The 21,984-nt window shown below is 41.7% G+C and overlaps 1 protein-coding gene across 1 annotated transcript in view; it reads left to right on the top strand.

The window, feature by feature from the left end:
- The first annotated feature begins 227 nt into the window (after positions 1-227).
- Positions 228-21,984, top strand: part of LOC149222485 (putative protein phosphatase 2C 27) — a 75,440-nt gene continuing 53,683 nt past the window's right edge. The window contains exon 1 of the mRNA XM_089383116.1: positions 228-408. Within this exon, the coding sequence (XP_089239242.1) occupies positions 229-408 (180 nt within the window). The 5' untranslated portion in view covers position 228. The remainder of the gene's footprint in view (positions 409-21,984) is intronic.

The raw sequence follows: 21,984 nt of genomic DNA, 5'->3' as shown, positions 1-21,984 counted from the left end.
TTTAATAAAATGGATTGCCTTCACCATTTTTTGCTTCTAATTTCTTTGATTTGATATGTTTGTTACCATTGAAAGTTCCTTTTGAAGTACATATACCTGTTTTGAAATTTCTTCGACCTGATGGAAGAATATGTAGACACTGAGTTGGCTATTGCAATTGCCTTGAGGTATGAAAACCCTGTGTTCAGAAAAAATAAGGTGTTACATTTTTTGGAAATTCAGGCGAACATGGCAGTAATAAAAAATAGAGAATCTGTGGCAACAGACTTTATGCCAGTCCTCCGTTCTGGATTCTGGTCTGATATAGGAGGTCGTGAAAACATGGAAGATGCGCATGTATGCATTCCTGATCTTGCCAAAACATATGGCCAGAGTTCCTTCGTTCAAAGTCCTGTTGCCTTCTATGGGGTAAGTTTTGTTTCCTATTGTACATGTTTCTATTCTTATTCAAAGTTATCCAGTTGCAGATATTTTTAATCCTAGCATGCACATGACTGGTTTTGTTAGCAGGCTATTTGATATTGGACCGTTCTTTTTTTCTGTTGTTTTTTGTTTTGTTAAATTTTCTTCCAACTCTGGGTCTTCTCTGTTACTTGTCACTGTTCAGATATAGAAATGCAAAAAGTCAGGTGGATTTGAATGAAAACCCAAGAAGCTATTTCTGGATATCCCTTTCTCTGGATCTGTACAAATTATGTCACGGGTTTTGATTTTGATTTGCTTAAAATATGTCATGTGTCAAAATATAAATTTGGAAACTACGTATTTATTCTTGCCCCCCACAGTTTCTGTTTATGACTCTGCTTCGTTCACTAGCCTTATGCCTGTTTGTTGTCACATGATTGTGTCCATCTTTGCATTTACTACACAAGCACAATGATGGTCAAAGGTGGCTTCGTTCTATCACCTTCATCCTTTTAAATGGCCATAGAATTCAGGTTAACATTCTTTCAAGGTGGAGATCCATAATAGTAGATGCTATTAGTACTTTAACTAGATCAGTTGATGGTATATTCATATGCAGCAATTAGTGCCGCAGTACAAACACCTGATTATAACTTCCTGTTTGTAAGTGCATACAAGTGTTCTTTCCCATAGCGTAAACAGCCTCTTTGTCAACAATGCTGAGTGCATTTTCTCAACTTCATGCACCATGGAATCCACACATTCTTTTCCTGTTTGTATTTTATTTTTTTGCTCATAAGCTTTATCTGACACCAATTTTTTTGCCAATTTGCTTTCCCTCGCTCTTGACATTATTATCCATAACAAACTAGACATAACAAGGGCATGGAGTAGGAAAATAAACAGAATGGACATTAGAAATAATTAACAAAAGGTCTAGAATATCCTAGCAATATTTTTCTATAATATAACTATTAATAATTCCCAAAGGTCCCCACTGGAGTTAAAACTTAAAACCATGACCTCCTGTTCTCAACATTATCTGCCTTTAGTCCTATTTATTAAAATTTAAAGGACACCAAATTTATTTCTGTCCAGACCACCTAGCAATCATTATCTACCTAGCTTTATTGTCCAATTTATTAAAATCTAAACGACACTAAATATATCAAAAATTCCAGATCACTTATCATTATTTCCTGATGCAGAATGACCAATATCAAAAGCATTGACAGTGTGGACATGGATGTGCATGTAGATGATCTTATGAAAGAGATGCAATGAATGTATTAAAATATGTAAGGAATCACCTAAAAATTAGGAAAAATGAGGGCCACAGCATTTTAGAAGCAACATCTAAAATCTCACTTCAAACAACAAATTTAGGCCAATCAATCCACATGGCAATAGAAATATACCACTGTCAGCTTCATCCAGTATTTGAATACTCTCTCTGTCTCAATGCTTCCTATATCATTCCAAACAGTGTAACATCATGTACAAATAACATTTTATAAGAAAAGGGTCGCAGATTACATCAGCCACCGCCATGGAATCATAAAGAGACATATTAAATGTCTGATTTGCAAAAACTCCAAAGGGACAAAAATGAGGCCATTAAATATACAAAATACCCTTTAAAGATTGATAAAACTACCTTCCAGTCCAGTATTTACTACTGAGGGCATACTGTAAACATTAATAATTGCCACAAGGGACACAAAGCTTGAGAATTCTATGATAAATCAATAATAACTCAAGCCTACACGAGAACTGCAGGATTTGGATCATCATCCCTTCTCAAACACATTTGTAAGAGGGTGCTGCTACACAATTCTGCACAATTTTGGCTAAGGAAGAGAACCCATAATAATCAATTTAGGGACTTGGGAGGCAATTCGACTTTATTTGGTTGCTAGTGGAATGTGGGGGCCATCCACATGGGAGTTCGAATTGGCCCATTCGAATAGCTTGAAGGGAAAGTCGAATAGGTGGATGGAGGGGCCCACATGAAGCTAGGGAGGCCCAAGGAGTTATAAGGAGGGAGCAACTCTCATTTTGGATTCATTTTTACACCTTGCAATCAAAATTAGTTGATTGTTTGCTCTACTGTTTCGCTGAGTCAACCGGCTATTTAGCCACGAATCTCTCAAGCGGGAGATTCAACATCTACTTCGGGGGACCATTCGTGCCCGCCCTAGAGAGGCAGTTCCATAAGTATTTCAGGAGTTCCGGGAGTGTGTTACATCACTACCATTCAGTGACAACAGGGAGTGTGTATTTCTGGCTAGCTAGAGAATACACAAGGGGAGTTTGGAGCTATCAGTTTTCAAGCATTTGCATGGAGAGTTAGAGGATTGGGAGAGCAGCAAAGGGCCAACCTTTATTGCGAGTTTGGAGCCAAGATAGCCAACATCCCAACAGCCCGATTTACTGTTACCTAGGCCTGCACAGAGAGCTATCACTAGGCTCACGTGGGAGTTGGAGGAAGGAATTGTAGAGTTGGAGCTGGCCGGGAGAAGTAGGAGATCATTTGGAGGGCCATTTGAGGAGGATTGCTAGTGTTGGGAGAGCAGAGATTGACAGGATCAGTCACAGCAACAAAATTCAAGATTGGAGGGGGGCCAAGCTGTGAAGGGTCAATTTTTGAAGGTTGGAACCAAGGGAAACCCTTTATGGGTTTTTCTGGGTTTTGGGCAAGGATCACACTCCTAAATTTATAGAATTTTCTAGGCAGATCTAAGGAGTCAAACAGGGGTCCCAACTCAACTAGCAGGCTAACAACTAGAGGAGCTAAGGGGAATTTGGGCTAAAATTCCCAGGTCAACATTTGGCCAATTCCTTCATGGATTTTTCTGGGTTTAGGCCAAGGAGCAAGCGACTGAAATCGTATAATTTTCTGAGCACGAGAAGCAGTGATTCTAGCCCTTTGAAGTCAACAGACAGAGTAGTTTTCTGGGGCAGGGCAGTTTGGTTTGGTGCAACAGTGGTAGCAGCCTTCAATTCAACATTTTTTCACTTGGGTTTTGTCATGCTTGCCCATTGAGACAAGCCCAAGTACACCATTCTATTATACTATTGTATTTGTTCCTGAAAAAGTAATAAAATGGCTCAGCAGTTCTCTATTTCCAGTGTTTCCATGGGTGCTTAATGTATATTTCGTTTTTCTGATTGCTGGATTGTTTGCATGCTTTGTATATCACTTACATTTCTGTTTAGGAACATTACACTTGGGCTAAGCAATCAGTGGAGGTGGATCACCATGTTAGTTCACCTTCTTACGCTCTGGACTTATTTTCCATTGTCCATCAACTGGTTGAGTTACTGATGGCTTGGCCTTTTCTAGAGAGTGGGCGCATCATTGGGAGAGATTCGCAAGAAGGTGCAGTGTTTATGAAGACACACATTCAAGTGATCGACAACACATGTGATATGCACACTTGGGAGAAAGATTCCTTGCATGTGAGATGCATTTATTATGGCAATTCACTGTTGTATGTGGCACACTATTCTAGAAGTGATTACCTTATGCATGGCGTAGTTTACTATGGGAGTTCAACTCATGCATGGTGTTAAACACTCACGAAAAAAAAGACTGCAAATTAGGGTCAACGTGAGATGCATATTATTCACAAAACATACATATAAAATTACATTTTGTGTGACCCTTGGTTTCATCTACCAAGAGGTCTCTTGGACTTCTATGATCGTTGGTCTTCACTTGAGGATTTTCACTATCTGTTAAAGTGAATGACCCAAGTTTGCATAATCCAAGAGGATTATGCTTCCAACATTCCCCCCTGCCCCTTAATTGGAAGGGGTGTAAATGAGTCCAAGAAGAGCGTTGAAATACAAAAGTGTATGGCAACCAATGTGTAATATACTAGGGCAATACACCCCCCCCTTTTTTATTTGTGTACGAAGATGCTAGGTTTATTACAATTTTTTCCCAATACACAATAATTCCATGCAATTAATAGAATCTACATTCAACCCTCTTACGGATGTGACAAATTGAACAAACTCTCTTAAATAAGCGACAAAATGAATAAGTAGTATGACATATAATGAATGCAATAATCCCACACTGAGAAACATAACACAAATAGTTCAAAGTAATGTACTTTCCCCACACTAATGAAAAGTAGCACAAATAATTAAAGCTAATGTAATTGTCCCCACATTAATGAAAATGTAGCACAACTGATTAAAAGGTGAATATATTTCAATATTCAACCAGAACTCCTGACATGAGTCGATCATACTCAACCTTTCGATGCCAATTGTTCTGCCACAGAGATCTGCACTGCTACAAACTTGATTAGCCACAGACTTGCTTACCTTCTCGAAGGTTAATTCTTCCAGTATCCTCTTGAGAATTTCATTCTACGACAAACAAGATGAACAAAAGTGTATTTCTTGTACGAGAGAGAGATTAATGTCGCTGCTTATCACATATAACTCAGAACCTTGCTTCATCTTGTCAAAATGTTGAATCAATGACCACGGGTAAAAATCAACTTTGCCGGTGGAATTCTTCGCTGTGTGAGGCCCCAATTGATTCAGTTAGCTCAGGATGGCTCGTTGTATTCCCGTCTGGTTATTTTTCCTTCGTGACCCTTTCTTTTCTAGGTGGGATCAAGGTGACAGAGTCCTCCAAGTTGTCTCAAAAATTAATCACGGAGAGAGAAGACTTCATTGCCTGTATTAAAATATAACTGTGACTCCACAAAGAGTGAAAGGCTTCCGCTGTCAACCCAAGATGATCACAAAGGTATTCTGCTGTCTTGTCTAGAATTCAGAAGAATGAAACAAAGGCAAGATAGATCTTGCTGCCTCAACTAGAGCCCCAAATTCCGAATCAGTCTAGGAAAGACGAAACACCAATCTAGACCCTTGCTTTTTCCCTGACAGAGTTCCTGTGCCAAACAAAATTTAGTCCCTAAAAATTCTTTGCTTCAGATAGAATCCTGGTACCCAACAGAGAGAAAGAAGAAAAGTAGATGACAACTAGGGTGGAATCTTTCACCACCGAAATTGTCAAGAAGTCAAGGGGTCTTAAAACCCTCAGAGCCTCAGTCTAAAAAAACACAGATAAATGATTCAATTCAATGATAATCTTAAATGAATTCAATCTTACCATATTTATAGATTTCCTAGAGGGGTTTCACCTTCCTAATTGATTGAATAAACTTTACTTCAAGCACAAACTTTGTGTTTTTTCACACAAAAGCCCCAAAACTTGCCCCACAGTGGGATTTTTTGGGGTTTCCCCTTTACCACAGACTATAGCCTACGGGGATTGATAGGCTACTTCATCTTTTCGAGCGATTAATTTACCGGGAACATTACTCAATGGGTAGATTTGTTCTCTGAATTGGTGGTTTTAGGAAGACCACAAACCAAATGAGGTAGTAGAAGTTAAAGTATTCTACTGGTGGTGTTTTAAGGTTGTCCACCAACTTTGGAACTTGATTCGAAACAATTCCTAGAACAATTCCGAATGTGGCTAGAAGCTAAATTCTTTTGTGAAGTGGAAGTGCTTTTTGATGATATTATGAAGAGGACCACAAACTGGTGAGATGGGTAGTAGAAGTTGGAGTCTTCTACAGGTGGTGGTTTAAGGCAAGGTCCCAACCAAGTCATGCTCATTGAACATGAATTTGTCTTTGGCTACAATTTTGACTCTAGCACTAGTTGACTATGGCTCTAGCCTTTGGTAATGGCTATGGCTCTGGCTCACTTGATATACCTTTCAAGCTAGTAGACGACCGTCAATCTTGATCCAGACTTATGCAAGAACGCAACAAAATACAGATATAAACATAAACATAGAGATGCAACAGAAATAAAACTTCATTTCATTTATACCACAAAACTGAAATATGCTTACATACAAAATGGAAATAGATTAGTTCGGGTGATGGTAGCATATCTCTAAGAAGAGATGTGGCAGCTACATGCCTCTGAATTGTGTTACAATGAGGCTCGGAGGCCTATTTATTATTGAGAAACAATGGAAAACCCTAAACATCCAAAAACCTAACCCTAGGAGATGAAGCGCCAAACTTGGGGTTTGGGTAAATTGGTACATCAACTTCCCGTGGTCGTAACTTTAGCATACGATCTTCGTTTGACGCTCACAATACCTCGTTAGAAAGATCTATCTGATTACTACAACTTTCGAATGCAAACATTAGTGAAAGGCTCTTGTTTGCCCATTTAAAAAAAAACACCATCGTTTAGGGCCTCAAAACGGCTTCGGAAGTTCAGGAGTCGAAAAACTACCAAAAATAGTAAATTGTGCTACGATTAAGGAAATTGAAAAATTGAAAGAAATAATGGTGGGAGTTCAAGTGGAATAGGTGGGTGGCCACCAATATCCACCTAGATCAGTCCTCCTCCCTTAGGAAGCAATGGTCCCCATTGCGTTGAGTGCTTTCATGAGATGGGGAAACTTCTGCTGAACTTGGTCCTTGGTGAGCCACTTGCCTTGGTGCAGGAGTTGGCCAGCTTTGACAACCCGATATAGTCGTATTTGCTGTTGGCGAGTACTCTTGATTTGTGTGTCCATGATTCGATCAGTTGTGGCTTGTTCCATGCAATCTGCGTTTGACTCTGTTGGTGTGAGCTATTCTGCAATGTTTGATGTGTCCAGTAATGGTGGACAGTATGGTCGAAGTCGGTCTACATTGAACACTGGGTGCAGGCCAAGGAATGGTGGAATGCTGAGCTCGAAAGCATTGTCCCCTATAGCCTTTGTGATGGTCTAAGGTCGATATCGGAGTGGGTGAAGCTTGTGGTGGGGCCCAGCGAGGCGCTCCTTCTGCAAATGTAACCAAACTTTGTCGCCTACCTGAAACTTTTGTGGCACCTGATGTTGATCATGTCATTTCTTGTACTTAGCATTGGAATTCTCCAAGATGTCGTGAACCTGTTGGCAGATGTGTTGGATGCGTTCAATAAATATGGTTGCTTTATCAGCCTCAGACCATACATGTGTGGATTCTGTCTGTGTAGTCGCATGAGGCATGGCAACATCAATCAGATGCAATGGTTGAAATCCTAGACCCACTTAAAAGGGACTACGACCAGTTGAGCTATGGAGAGCTCTGTTATAACTATGTTGCACATAGGGAAGACTCTCATCCCAAGTTCGTGGATGCTTGGAGTTGTACATGCGGAGTATGTGCACTATCATCCTGTTGACGACCTCTGTTTGGCCATCAGTTTGGGGATGGAATGCAGTCGACTTGGTGAGCTTGGTGTCCAACAGTGTCTAGAGGCTTGACCAGAATGTGTTCAGGAACTTGTATCGGAAAGTGTCTCACTATGATAGGCCATTGGATGCCAGCGCTGGGTGAGGACTGCACCAATAACATAGTCGGAGGCGTCTGTCTCAGTTTCAAATGGCTGCTGTAGGTTTGGTAATGTGAGTACCGGTGCAGAGCAGAGGCAGCGCTTCAACTCAACGAACACCTTCTGTTGGGACTCAGACCAGGAAAACTTTGCTTTCGCTCCGCCCTTGGTAATCTAACTCAAAGGCCAAGTGATATGCGAGAATCCCAACACGAACCTCTGATAAAAATCTGCAAGGCACAAAAAGTTGTGAAGCTCTGTTAAAGTGGTCGGGGCTGGCCAATCCCGAATGACTTGGATCTTAGTCGGATTCACAAGCATGCCTCGCTCATCTATGATGTAACGCAAATATTGGACTTGGCTCATGCCAAAGGTGCATTTCTCCAAGTTGGCACACAGTTTCTGCTGCTGCAGGGTTTGAAGGACTTGCCGAATGTGTTGCAAGTGTTCTTCCCAACTCTTGCGGAAGATGAGGATGTCATCCAAGTAAACAACCACAAATGAATTGATGAAGGGCCGCAAGATGTCATCCATTAGCCTCATAAAAGTAGCAGGGGCATTTGTCAACCCGAAGGGCATAACCAACCATTTAAAAAGGCCTTCCTTGGATTTGAAGGCGGTCTTCCATACATCTGTGGGCTCTATTGAAACCCGGTGATAGCCAGACTTCAAATTGATCTTGCTGAAATACTTAGCTCCTGTGAGTTGGTCGAAAAGGTCATCAATCTGTGGGATTGGATACTTGTTCTTGACAATGATTTTGTTTAGTGCCCGATAATCAATGCAAAGGCTCCAAGTCCCATCCTTCTTCTGTACAAGTACAATTGGGCTCCCACAAGGTGAGGAAGTTGGTTGGATGTGCCCTTTTTGCAGCAACTCCTGGATTTGCAGCTTGATCTCTTCATTTTCTAGAAGGGAGCGACGATATATCGGCCCGTTGGGTAGAGGTGCTATGGGAGTTAGATCGATCGAATACTTGACCTGACAGTGCAAGGGTACCCCTGTGGGTGAGGAGAAGATGTCCCTGTATTCTTCCACGATAGTATCCACTTGCTTCTGCTGCGTGGAGGAGCCCTTTCTGGGGGCGATGGATGTGGCCACGATCTTTCCCTTACTTTGTGAGCGAATCAGAACGAAAAGAAATTTCCCAGTCAGGGAGATGATCTTACTGCGTTGCTTAGCAGAGATCAAAGAGATGGCGGTGGGCGGGGCTACCTCTGGTATCCTGTATAACTTATTACCCAAAGAAATAATAACAGTGCGAGGCTTCGACTTATATACAACATGACACTTCCTCAAGTATGGTTGGCCTAGTAATACATCACAAATTTCAAGAGAAGCAACATCACACAATACCTCATCCGTGAAAGGCTTGATGTTGTAGGGAAGGCGACACTGCTCGCTGACGCGAAGATCTCGTCCTTGGTGAAGCCATCCGATGGTGTACAGATGCGGGTGTGGTGTGGTCGGTCGTCCCAACCGTTTCATCACCTCTGCTGAAATGAGCTTCTTTTGGCTCCTGCTGTCGACAATGAATTGCAACGACAAACCCTTCACCCACATCTGTGAGTGGAAGAGATGCTCCCCCTCCTCTGGATCTTCGGGTTCAATCTTCTGGATCTTGGTGGTGGCAACAGTGGCGCTGGGCTCGCATCAATAATCTGCTTCCCTTTGTCATTCCCTTTATCGGGTTCTGACTTCAGAGTGTAATGTTCGAAACTAAGGAAAATAGTGCTATTGAAAGCAAATAATATAAACAACATCATAAAATTGAAACATTCTATGCACACCCATAAGAAGTCTAGGAATATCCAACATCTGAGCCATTTTATTATAATCTGGGAGAAAAGTACAATAATGTGGAAGTGGTGCACTTAGGCTTGCCTCAATGGCAAGTGTGATCAAGCCCAGGTGGTAATATGTCAAGCCCAGATTGCACAATAACTGCTGCAATGATGCCCTGCGCTGCCCCTGTGAAACTGTGTTGTCTGTTGCAAAGATGCTGCTGGAAACCCTACCTCCGATGCTTAGAAAATTACGGAAAATTAACCCCGGCCTCTCCACCAAATACCCAGAATTACCCACGAAGGAATTGGCCAAATGTTGACCTCAAAATATTGGCCCAAATTCCCCTTAGCTCCTCTAGCTGCTCGTTGAGTTGGGACCCCTGTTTAACCCCTTAGATTTGCCCAAAAAATTCTATAAAATTAAGAGTGTGATCCTTGCCCAAAACCCATAAAAACGCAGAAAGTGTTTCCCTTGGTTCCAGCCTTGAAAATTTGACCCTTCACAGCATGGCCCTTCTCCAATTTCGAATTTTGTTGCTGTGACTGATCCTGTCAATCTCTGCTCTCCCAACTCCAGCAATCCTCCTCAAATGGCCCTCCAAGTGATTTCCTCCTCCCGGCCAGCGCTAGCTCTACAATTCCTTCCTCCAACTCCCACGTGAGCCTAGTGATGGCTCTCTGTGTAGGCCCAGGTGACTGTAAATCGAACTACTCCAATTGAACAACCTCCTGCTCTAAAACTTTCCCGGAAGGTTGATCCTCCACTGTAACTTCAATGCCCAAACTCCCCCGACAGTTGCTGCCTGGATGAACCCACAAGCAACACCTGCATGTTCCCTTTCTACGTTCTCCAGTAACATGCACTGGCTGAGACAAATGCTGAATGATATGTCTGTGAAACTCCATCGACTCTCCTCCAAGGTAGTACGAATTGCCTTCCTAGTGTGGCACTCGAATTCCACCGAAGCAAGGGTTGAGATCTCCGCTCGGAGACACTCGTGTGCTAAACAACACAGCAACCCAGGTAAGCAGCTCAAGCAACTAAGGTTGAGTTCAATATGTCAAAAGATAAGATGTTGAAATGAGGAGAGTTTCCTTCCTTATATAGATTTCATGGAGCACTTTTCCCTCTATTTTCCCCTCCATGAAAATCGAACTAGGGAATGCGTATTCTCCTAGTGTGGGTGGCCCCCACGTACAAATTAACCACATCGAAATAACTTCTACTAAGTCTAGCCTCCTAATAAAATCGAATGGGCCCCATCAACTCCAAAATCGGCCCCAAAATGTAGAAATTAATCCTGTTCCAAAATAATTTAAGAAGGGACATTACACAGAGTCGGAACATGCATTTGATTCTGAAGCCTTCAACTCGGCCACTAGTGACTGTTTGGCTCAACACTCACTTGTGTTGTGAGTGGGGCTCTTATGGAACTCACACCACTTTCCTGTGCCCATCTTTGTCTTCGTAGTGTTGTTATTTGCTTGCGTCTTCGACGGGTTGTCTTGGGTTACCTCGCGTTGGCTTTGTCCTTTGTTCTGCGGTTTGGGGGCGCCTTTCCCTTGCGTCAGATTTGAAGATCCAAAGTATCACTTCTTATGTTTAAACTTCTGCTCGATCTTGACAACATATCAGTAGGCGACGCTAAGTGAGGCGATGTCTAGGAACTCCATCTCATCATGGATGTATTTGTGTAGACAACCGTGGTACTTGAGTACGAGATGTCGTGCAGAATCCTTGATACCCAACTTCGTGCGAACGGTATGAAAAATATTTGTGAACTCCGACACGTCTTGGTCCATTCCCTGCCGTAGTGTGGTCAACTTTATGTACTTATCTTCGTAGCTCTCGACAAGGTAATACTGCTCCTTGATGACGTCTCAGAATGAGTTCAAGTGGGTGCGGCTGAAAACAGTGAGGGTTTCCTCTCATCCTTCTACTCATAGTAGGTTTCCCACCAGTGCTTGACGTGGGGGGCAGCTTTGAGGAGTGCAAAAATAATATTTCCCTATTGGAAAAATCATGAACCGAAAAATACCCTTCCAATAGATTTAACCATCTATCTATGGCGTCTGCATGTATCTGGCCTTCAAATATGGGAATGTCAAACTTGACTTGTACGTTGAAGGGAGTGGTGCCTCAAGAATGGCTGCCAAATAAAGATGCGTTACCTGTGGCATCTGTCGAAGGATCTGGGCAAAGTTGTCCATCGTTGCGTTCCTTTGTCTCTCGAGGGCTTCTTCGAGCACTATTTTGAAGGGATGTCCTGCTCCCTGGTCTTTATTTTCTTTCACCATGGGAGGCTGTCGGGTTTTGCGAGGTCGGTCTTGCAGAGGGTCAACCAGTTCACGCCCTAACTCCCCTGATCTCGGTTGGGACATGTAAAGAAAAACAGAGAAAGAGAAGACTCGCTTTGATACCACTGATCCGGACTTATGCAGGAATGCAACAAAATACAGATATAAACATAAACACAAAGATGCATCAGAAATAAAACTTCATTTAATTAATATCACATAACTGAAATATGCTTACATATAGAATGGAAATAAGCTAGCTCGGGCGATGGTAGCTTATCTCTGAGAAGAGATGTGGCGGCTACATGCCTCTGAACTGTGTTACAATGAGGCTTGAAGGCTTATTTATTATTGAACAACAATGGGAAACCCTAAACATCCAAAAACCTAACCCTAGGAGATGAAGTGCCAAACTATGGGCCCCATTTGGGTAAATTGGTACATCAACTTCCTGGGGTCATAACTTTGGCATACGATCTTCGTTTGACGTGCACAATACCTTGTTAGAAATATCTATCCGAGGACTACAACTTTCGAATGCAAACATCAATCAAAGATTCATGTTTGCCCGTTTTTCCAAAAAACGTCGTTTAGGGCCTCAAAACGGGTCCAGAAATTTAGGACCCAAGAAACTTTCCAAAATAGTAAATTCTGCTACAATTAAGGAAACTGAAAAACTGAAAGAAATAGTGGTGGCAGTCCAAGTGGAATAGGCAGGTGGCCACCAATGCGCACTTGGTTCAATTTCCCCCTATCAGTGTGAAAATTCCTTAAAATGCAACAATTAGATTTAATTCTCCTAACTCATTATTCAGTTTATTAATTTTCTAATTAATATCGAATTAATCACATTGCAATTTCTAAACAAATAAAAACAAATGTTGTGGAAATAAAAATGTTGGAAACTGAGAAATGCCAGCACACAAAAAAAATATGACATTGTTATTTTTGGAAAAATGTCCCTGGAAAAACCCAATGTGGGAAAACTAGTGCAATAGTGGGGGCTTTTATTATTATTATGTAGCGAAATTTCTGAGTACAATAAAATGTCGCCAAACTGGCTATTCTACCCAAGAGAAATACTGGCAAAAATATACTGAGGGATTTTACCCTCTCTCCAAGCAATCCCGAGACTTGACTGCCTCTGAAAAGTAAGTCGTCCAACCTGCTTTGCACAACCTCTACGTCACCCCTGCGCAGTCTGCTACACTTTCAACCTAGAATTCCTGCAAATCAAGGCGTTCCGCTTGCTGCTGACTGGGAATGTCTCTTCGACACTCTGGAAAATCTTCATGGCATATGGAACTGAAAACGACCTTCCCTTCAACCCAATCGAACTGCTTTGCTGAAGCAACTGCGCAGTCCCTCCATTGCTTCCTGTAGAAAATTTCAGCCTCCTCTTTCTGACTCTTTGGAATTGGTCCTCCGGAATACTGCATTATTGCCCCTCTTCCACCTGCTACTCACCCATTAGCTCGATCTCTATTGCTAAATCACTTCTACTATTGGGAATTCAAGCTGCCTAGGCAATTGAGTATCTGCACTGGTGTGTTCTCCATCTACCCATCCATCTCTTCTTATAATCTCCAGTTGGGACTCCAACGACCAAGATTAAAACTTAATCGATCGTTGAGATCATCTCCAAGTTCATATGTTTGAGTTTCTATAGAATTCTTACCTTTCTCAATTAATTACTATTAATTAACCATTTTCCTAAGTTAGACTTAGGAAATTTTAATTATGGTCAATTAATTTAATTGAACCATCTTTAAGTGGAATTTCTAGAAATGATTTCTAAGTTTTGGAGAACTCGTGTTTTAGCCCCTCCACAAAGTTTCGAGACTAGAACACCATCCAATGGTACAAAAGCTAACACTCCCTTTTAGCGAGGAAGGTGTTCTCTCCAACTAGTGCTGCACAACTATCACAACACCCTTTCTCTGCATCATCCTCCAACCATGCTGTTGATGTTTGACAACTGTAGCAGCCTTCCATTGTCTACCAACTACTGTACTAACTCTAATTCATTTGCCATTGATTGTAGTTGAACCAAATTGTTGCATCTGTGCTGCTACAGACATTGCACTATACATCCTGTACTATTGCCAACTCTACATTTGCACTGCAACGCAACTAACATTCCCTCTCAAGCTGTTGTTGCTGTTGCAATGACTGCAACTAAGAAGCATCCAAAATACTAAATCAACTATGTCTCTGTGCTACAATTGTCTCCTGAGCATCTGACTACCTTAAAATTGGCAACTAAGGCCAAACTCCACATGGGTCATCTTATTTATGACATCTGATATTTTTCTTGGATTCCTCTCTTTGAGAGGGTGTAGTATTGATCTAAAGATCATCCCGTTTTGACTTGTACAAATGAAGTTATGAATTATTTTGATTATGGACAAATTGTCAAGGTCGGCCAACAAACTCATGTAGGCTTAGAAACCCAACAATCATGTCTATTCATCCTCAACGTTTGCCTATAAACTCATGATGCCTCCTCCTCATTTGGACACACTTCATCTTCACACATCTCTCTCTCCCACATGATTGGGTACAGATTTCTGGGCAGCTCTCCACACGTGCGGAGAAGGGCTGTACTTTTCCATTCCAATCATTGACCGGCGTTGACCAAATTTGTAGGAGGCTGTTTTGATTGCGTTGACCATCTTTGAATGCGGTTTTGTGTGAGGAATTTCTATTTGAGTAGGCTGCAGTTCTGGGCATGAAATTCGAGGTTGTTTGACCTCTGTTTGATGAGCGTTGACTGTGGTTAGGGGTGATCACAGGTTGACTGTTTGACCAGACTTTGATTGGGCTGAATTTGACTGTTTTGAGGGTTGTTTCATCTTGCTGTTTGGAGGCCGAAGTTGACTGAAGTTGACCAAATATTTGAGGGTCAAATCTGCCCTGTAGACCAATGTTGACTTTTCTAGTTAGGGCTCTTTTGCTGTTGTCATAAATTATCAGAATTTGTAAATTGTACTATCTCTCTCTGCTGAACTATTGAAGACTAAAAGAAGATTTGATCAAGGGTTTCCCCACATTGGGGTTTGTCCCTGGCTGGTGCCACATCTTGTGTCCTCTTGTCTTCTATTGTTTATGTTTATGTTCTATTTGCATTTGACTATCATGTTGATGTGATTGCTAAACTGAAATTGGTATTGGGCTCTTAAAGAAATTGAAATAAAATTGCTCTAAAGCATAGAACAAACCATTGTTGCCTAAAATTAACATGGTATCAGAGTTGAGGTGAAGACAAAGCCCAAGCAAGAGTGAAAGAGCAATCACCAAAGACAGTTGGACAAGGACAAAAGACTCAATGGGTTCCTCATCCTACTTCCTGGCTGAAGACAAGCTCCATGATAAATCTGACTATCATGGATGGAAGATGTCTCTTGATTTGACCTTGGAAGAGAAGGAAGTGATGGATTATGTGCAGGGTAAAATCCTTGAGCCTCCTTCAAATGCACCGGCTGCTGCGAAGACCAAGTACAATAAGGCTGAAGTCAAAGCAAAGAAGATTATCAGGGATTCCATTGACAAGCATCTGGTGGCCTATATCTCCGAATTGAAGACCTTCAAGGAGATATACGTCAGGTTGGTCGACATGTTCAAGGTTAGTAATGCTAATCAAATTCTCTTCCTCAAAAATAAGTTGAAGGATATTAAGAAGGGAAAAGACGAAGATATTCAATCCTATTTTTTGAGGATTACTAAGATAAATAATGATTTACTCTTCACTGGAGAAGTCATTCCTGACCGTGAACTTACTCTCACCACCCTTGGAGGACTCCCACCTGAGTGGTATGTATTTAAAACCACTATACTCAACATTGATCGAATTCCAGGGTTTGAAGAATTGATGTCGAGATGCAGTCAAGAAGAAACAAGAATGGTGGAGCATGAAATTCCTTCTAATAGAAGCAACCCCACTGCATTTTCCGCTCATGCCAAGAGGAAGAACAATGCAGGGTCAAAGAAGCAAAGTCAAGGAAGACCGGGATTCAAAAATGGAAGGAAGGGAAGATGCTTTGTTTGCAATAAGTTCGGCCCCTATGCAAGGGAGTGTACTAATAAAAGGGATACACCTCAAGATGATGACTATCATAACAACTCCAGGGGCAACTTCAACCACAACGATTAAAAGGAATGGTTGGTCCAATGGCAAAGGAAAAAGGAATGCGAGACATCAAGGAAATGGTCAACCCTCCAAGCAATCAAGGAACTCTAGGTATGATGAATCTAATATTGTTAACAATAAGCAAAAAGAGTACTATCTTATATCGGCCCTCTCCACTGCCTCTCCTCCGGACACTTAAGGAAATTCGCTGACTGATAGTGGTGCCTCATGGCACTTCACCAGATACAAGGAAACCCTCTCTAGTCTGATAGAAAAGGAGACGAACTTGGAGATCATTCTTGGAGACGATGCCACCTATCCCGTGAAAGGAGTAGGGAATGTTACCCTTTAATTGAATCAAGGTAACACTATTCATTTGCAAGAAGTACTTTATGTACCCAATCTCAAGAAGAACCTGGTATCCATTTCAACAATGGAAGGTAAAGGATTCAAGGTGGCTCTTATTGATGGAAACGTACGTGTTTGGAAAAGAAATTTCAAGGATGCTTTTACTTTTGGGTTCAGGGTTGACACTTTGTATCAAGTTGGAGGAAGTCCATTGGGATCCATGTCTTGCGACACATCTCTACAATCTGAACTATTGCACCGGAGGTTCGCCATCTTCATTATAAGGCCCTACCTGATGTGAGACAGATGGTGACAGGTATGCCCAAGTGAGAATCCAATGAATTCCAAGATCACTACAAAGAAGCTGGCATTAAGAGGGATTACAATGCCATACACTCCTGAGCAGAATGGTGTGGCTAAAAGGAAGAATCGTTCTATTGTAGAAGTTGTTCGTGCCATGCTTCATGATCAAGGCCTTCCGAAGTTTCTATGGGGTGAAGCTGCAAATACCACCATGTATGTTCAAAATTGATGCCCTCATCAAGCATTAGACTCCAAGACTCCCAAAGAAATGTTCACTAGTAAGAAACCCGATGTCTCTCATTTTAGAATATTTGGAAGCCCCGTATATTTTCATGTGCCAAAAGAGAAAAGAAACAAATTGGGTGCATCTGGGAAGAAAGGAATCATCCTAACATTTTCCACGATTTTGTCGTTCCTCTTGAATCTTGTGAAAATTTAGTTTCTGCTGACGTTACTACTTCCAATCATTCTCATAAAATGTGGAATGTCAATTTTTCATCTGAATGTGGAGAGGACAAATCTTTTCTTCCTGATCCTCCCAATCTCTCATCTTATCTTTCTAAAACTATAGAGGGTGAAATTTCTTGTTTTCCATCCTCCCCTATTTGCGATTGGTTAGATCATGAGAATGCCTATATTCACGATCCTAAACTTTTTGATCGTTGTTGTTGTGACCTTTTCATTGATTCATTTGGTCACAATCCTGATTCTTCTGCTCTTGATCTTTCCAAGCCACCGATCTTTGGTGATCCATCTTCCAAGGTGTTGGAACTTCCCCAAGCTGCCAAGGCACTTCAGCCCGAGTTGATGGTTATGTTAGGTTCTTGTGGTCTTGAGGTCAGTTTCACTTCCGATCAAAAATATGTTTGAATCTTTCCAGGCTCCTCATCACTCTGTCGCACACATTGAAAATCAATTTGTTTACAATTTTCGCATCCTCCATTGTGTCACATGATCCTATCGCCTAGTCATTGGAGGAGTCGTAAGTGGCGAGCATGGTCGCAAAACAAAAATTTTCTTCTTTCTTTATGTTTGCCCGTTTCCACAGTTCGAAAGTTTGTGCTTGCATGTCTTCGAGTCGCAATGTGTCTAAACACCACCATGCCTCCGCAGAATGTCTCGCATGCACGTTTCTTTCTTTCTTTTCTGCGTGTTCTTTCAAACTTTGAATGTTTTGGTTTGTATTTTCTTATTTTTGTTTGTTTGCTGTTATGTTTGAATATCTTTCTTGACATGCATTCCCTCACGTACATGGGCCAACGAATGCACTGGTGGCTGCATTGGAAGTATCACTTCACGTAAGTCTGGCCTATGCTTTGATTAAGTTAGGAGTAGTAGTTTTGATTTTCTTAGTTGTTTTCTCTTAAATACTTCACTTTAATTTTCTTTCCGCTCCGCTTCTTCCCTTTCGTTTGCTTTCTTTCAGTTATAGGATAGTTTCCACATGAGATTGTGTTTGGCTTCTCAGACAAGTAGGGTGAAGTCCAAGAGGAAGTTGTATTGCTGTCAATGCTTAGTTATTTGTCTATTTCCTCTCTTTGTGTCAATCTTGTGTTTCTTTTAATCGATGATACTCTGATGGAAAATATGTTCCTTTCAGAGAAAGTCACAGTGAAATCACAATGCTTGCACTTTTAACTAGTACTGCCTACTTCAATCGGTATGATATTTTTTGGTTAATCCTTGTCAACTAAGTCAAGTAGAGTAAGGAGGGGAGGAAAACCTTAACAAGTATGTCAGAGTTGTACATAAAAATCCTTCTTTGAAGGGACAACCTCTTTTGCTCTCAATAAGTTGGGATCCCTCTTTTGGCCCCGTGAAATAAATAAGTGCCTATGCACGCTTCTTTGAACAAATAAAATGAAAAAATGAAAAATGAAATAAAGCGAAAAAGAAGAGAAAGGCTTCCTACGTAGAGAGGTGAAGCAAGCAATTCTGTTGGGGTACTGTCTAGGCTTGTTGGCAACAGAGTAATGCTTATGTTCCTGAAGTGATTGCGTCGGGGTATTGTCCAGGCCTGTTGGTAGCGGAGCAACATTAAAGATGAAAACTGAGACTTTGGCATTTTCTTTTACTTGTGCATTTATATACTCCTCATCCCCAATCGAAACAACTCAGTCTGACTTGGCTTGGTATGTGTGCTGTCGATGAAGAGAATGGTAGGGACTATATCTTTAACTCAAGCTAAGTGAAGAAGCTATGACAATCAATGAACTGAACAATACTTCCGGAAGAGTTAGACTTGTTTTGCATGAGACAAGATCCATATAGAGAGCTGGAGTTCTACTAGTGTGTCACCAGTGTTGTAGCAGCTACAACCACCCTCCAAAATTTTTCCTATGCTTTGATTTTGGAGCCTTCCTTCCTATCCATAGGAGCTTATCTTGCACTGTTGTCAAGTATTCATTCTTCGATTGAGACTTATCTTTTTCGTTTGTGCTTGTGTTTGCTTGTTTCTACACTTAGCTAATCCTTCTAAGTCACAAGCTAACCTCATGATTTGGTCACAAAACAGTTCTGGGCTTGCCTCCAAAAGCTGTGCAATCCTTGAGGGTAGTCAACCTTAATGATTGGAATTGCACAGTTTTGACTGGTAGTCAGCCTTGAGTAAAAAATTGCGCAGTCATGGAAGGCAGCCCAACACTGAGCCTAGAAACTGCGCAATCCCTCACTGAGCTCAGGAACTGCGCAGTGCACTACACCGAAAAGTTGCCCAGTTCCCTAGAATTGCACAATTTTTCCTAGCAACGTGCATGGCAAGTTTCCCTGGAAAAGCAAAAAAGCTAAAAGGAAAAAACATCCCTAGGAAATAGGGATCCATTATTAGTTTCCCGAAGGTGGCACATTGCTATTTTTAGAAGTTCCCGCCAAGTGTCACTTTTTCCTTTATTTTTGGCATGCGTGTCATAAACCCTAATTCACTCAAATGTAGTTAATCGATGCCTGTAGAGCTCATTTGCGCATTCGATCTTGGAGCTCTAGCATTCTTGGGGAGATCAAGGAACCTTTGGTGGAGTTGTTGTTGCTTTTTTGGGTGAGTTTTGCTTTTATCGCCTTTTGCCGCTTTTTGTCGTTTCACTTGTGTGAGTGTTGTTTTCCTTGTTTTTCTTCATGGTTGTTGGCATTTCAACTTATTTTAGCTTGTAGAAGTGTTGTTCTAAGTTGTTGTTTGCCTTTGACAAGCGTCGCATCGGTTTTCTTGTTTTTGCATCAATGGTCGCCGTCGCGGTGACTCTCCTCACATACTTGATTTTCCTTCTGTTTGTTCAGTCTCTACACTTGATATACATTGATTCGTTCATACTTAGTCAGATCTGCACCCAAGCTTGTATCATTACTTACTTTTGCTTGTTTTTCACACTTCCATTGGGTAGATCTGTACTTCCCTTGGCTAGATTTTGCATTGTCCAGCTAGGCACTGCACAATTCTAAGGCTCAAGCCGAGAGCTTGGCCTCCGGAATTGCGCATTGCGTAGTTCCAGGGCTTAGCCTGTCACCTTGGCCACTGAGACTGTGCAATGTGTAGTCTCTCCCAATCTCTGCCCAGGATGTATTGCACAATGTGTAGTTTCAAGCCTCAGGTTGCACTCTTGGCTGCTGGGACTGCACAATGCGCAATTCCCACAACGAGTCTCCCTTGCTTGTTGATGAAAATTGCGGAATCCCTCTCATGAGTTGACTGGATTGCTGCTTGATCATGCTTTGAAGTTAGATTTGCTAAAGCTAATGTTTGCTTGCCATGAGTGTCCTTTTTGTCCCACAGGGACCACACTTGTGCAACACTTCTCTCATGCGGTCATTATTACCATGTCATTGAAGAGAGCTGCTTCAAAAGAGACCATTAGAAGCAGTACTGGGGAAGCAGTTGAGCAAACACCAGTAGACTTGCCAGTATATGCGGACACTCAACTGCTTATAGAAATTGAGTCAACACTAACATGGCAACAAGTTAATGAAGCTTTTTCAGCAAAGAGCCTTGAGGCAGATCTAGAGGACAACTCTGGAAGTAGCACCAAGCAGCTATCCCATAGAGGATATGGGAAAGAGAAAGTTTGCTGATAGTAGAGGGGGAGAACAAAGTTGCAAGATGAAAGAAGATCCAATCCTTATGAAAGCAACTTTAACAGCAAAAGCGAAGAGGAAGTAGAGGATACAGAGAGCAGAGTAGAGGAAGAGAGAAAAGCAGAGCTTGCAGGAAGCAGAACTGAGGTTGAGGCAGGTAGAACAAGAATTGAAGGAAGAACGAGAGCTGAGGAGGAAAGAACAAGAAGTGAAGAAGAAGTAAGGAGATCAAGAAAGGAAAGACGCTATAGTAGAAGAAACTACGCCAATATAGGTTGAAGAGCAAGAATTGAACCAGCTAGCAACAGAGGAGGAGGGTGAACAGATTCATGATCGAGAGCTTGCTTAGTAGATTGAAGTTGCAGAAATGGAGTTAGAATTGGAGCTGCAGAATGAGGATGTTGACCTGATGTTGAGTGCACCACAAGTCACCGTTTAGTCCCCATCATCTCTAGCAGCAGAGTTAGCTTCGAGCGAAGAAGGGGATGTTGTTCCTCTTGATGATGATCCGGTAATGGACTTGTACAATCTATCTTATGATGAATTGCAAAAGATAATTGTACAATCACGGAGAAAGCATTTTCCAGATGGTCATGCATCACCTGCGTTCACTAGAGAGAGGGTGATAGTGGAAAACACCAACAAGAATCCAAATGCTATTACTGAAGCCAACTTGGCCTTTGTAGGTGCAGGAAGATCAAACACTCAATTTTTGACGATTGAGAATAAGCAATTGGTACATAACTTACAGGCTGCCTGGCAAGAGATAGAACAACTCCGCGCAACAGTACAAAACACATTCTCTGTACAGGTTTACTTGGAGGTAATGAGAGCAATGATTCTTGGTGAAGTATCAACAATTGGAGAGACCATGTAGGACCTCTATGAGGAGCTCATAACCATACATAAGGTAGTTGTTCACTTGCATGGTTTGCAGCAATAGAGCAGAGACTTTGTCAAAACTCTTAAGAATGTACAAGTTGCCATTGCCATCGTGCAGGAATGGACAATGCGATACAAAGGGGCACTGCTTAACTTGCCAAAGAAAATGAAGCCACAGGCAGAGTTGGAGAAAGCAAGAGTTCGAATATTGATTCAGAAAAACAAGCAGCTCGCCTCGTTCATTGGAAGTATTCAGGCCTCATATGTACGATTATACAACAGTTTGGATTTCATGGTGAAAACACACAGGATCCCATCAGTTGGCTCGCTCACCGAAGCCAAACGCAGACACCAGGTCAGGTAGGAGATCGAAGAGTACTTGGAGCAGCTGATGCAGATTGCCACTAGGGA

The sequence above is a fragment of the Pinus tabuliformis genome, chromosome Q, assembly GCF_031772625.1.
Source record: "Pinus tabuliformis cultivar Carrire ecotype Pingquan chromosome Q, CPIR1, whole genome shotgun sequence".
NCBI classification, from domain to species: Eukaryota; Viridiplantae; Streptophyta; class Pinopsida; order Pinales; family Pinaceae; genus Pinus; species Pinus tabuliformis.
This window is presented reverse-complemented; position numbering and strand designations above follow the sequence as displayed.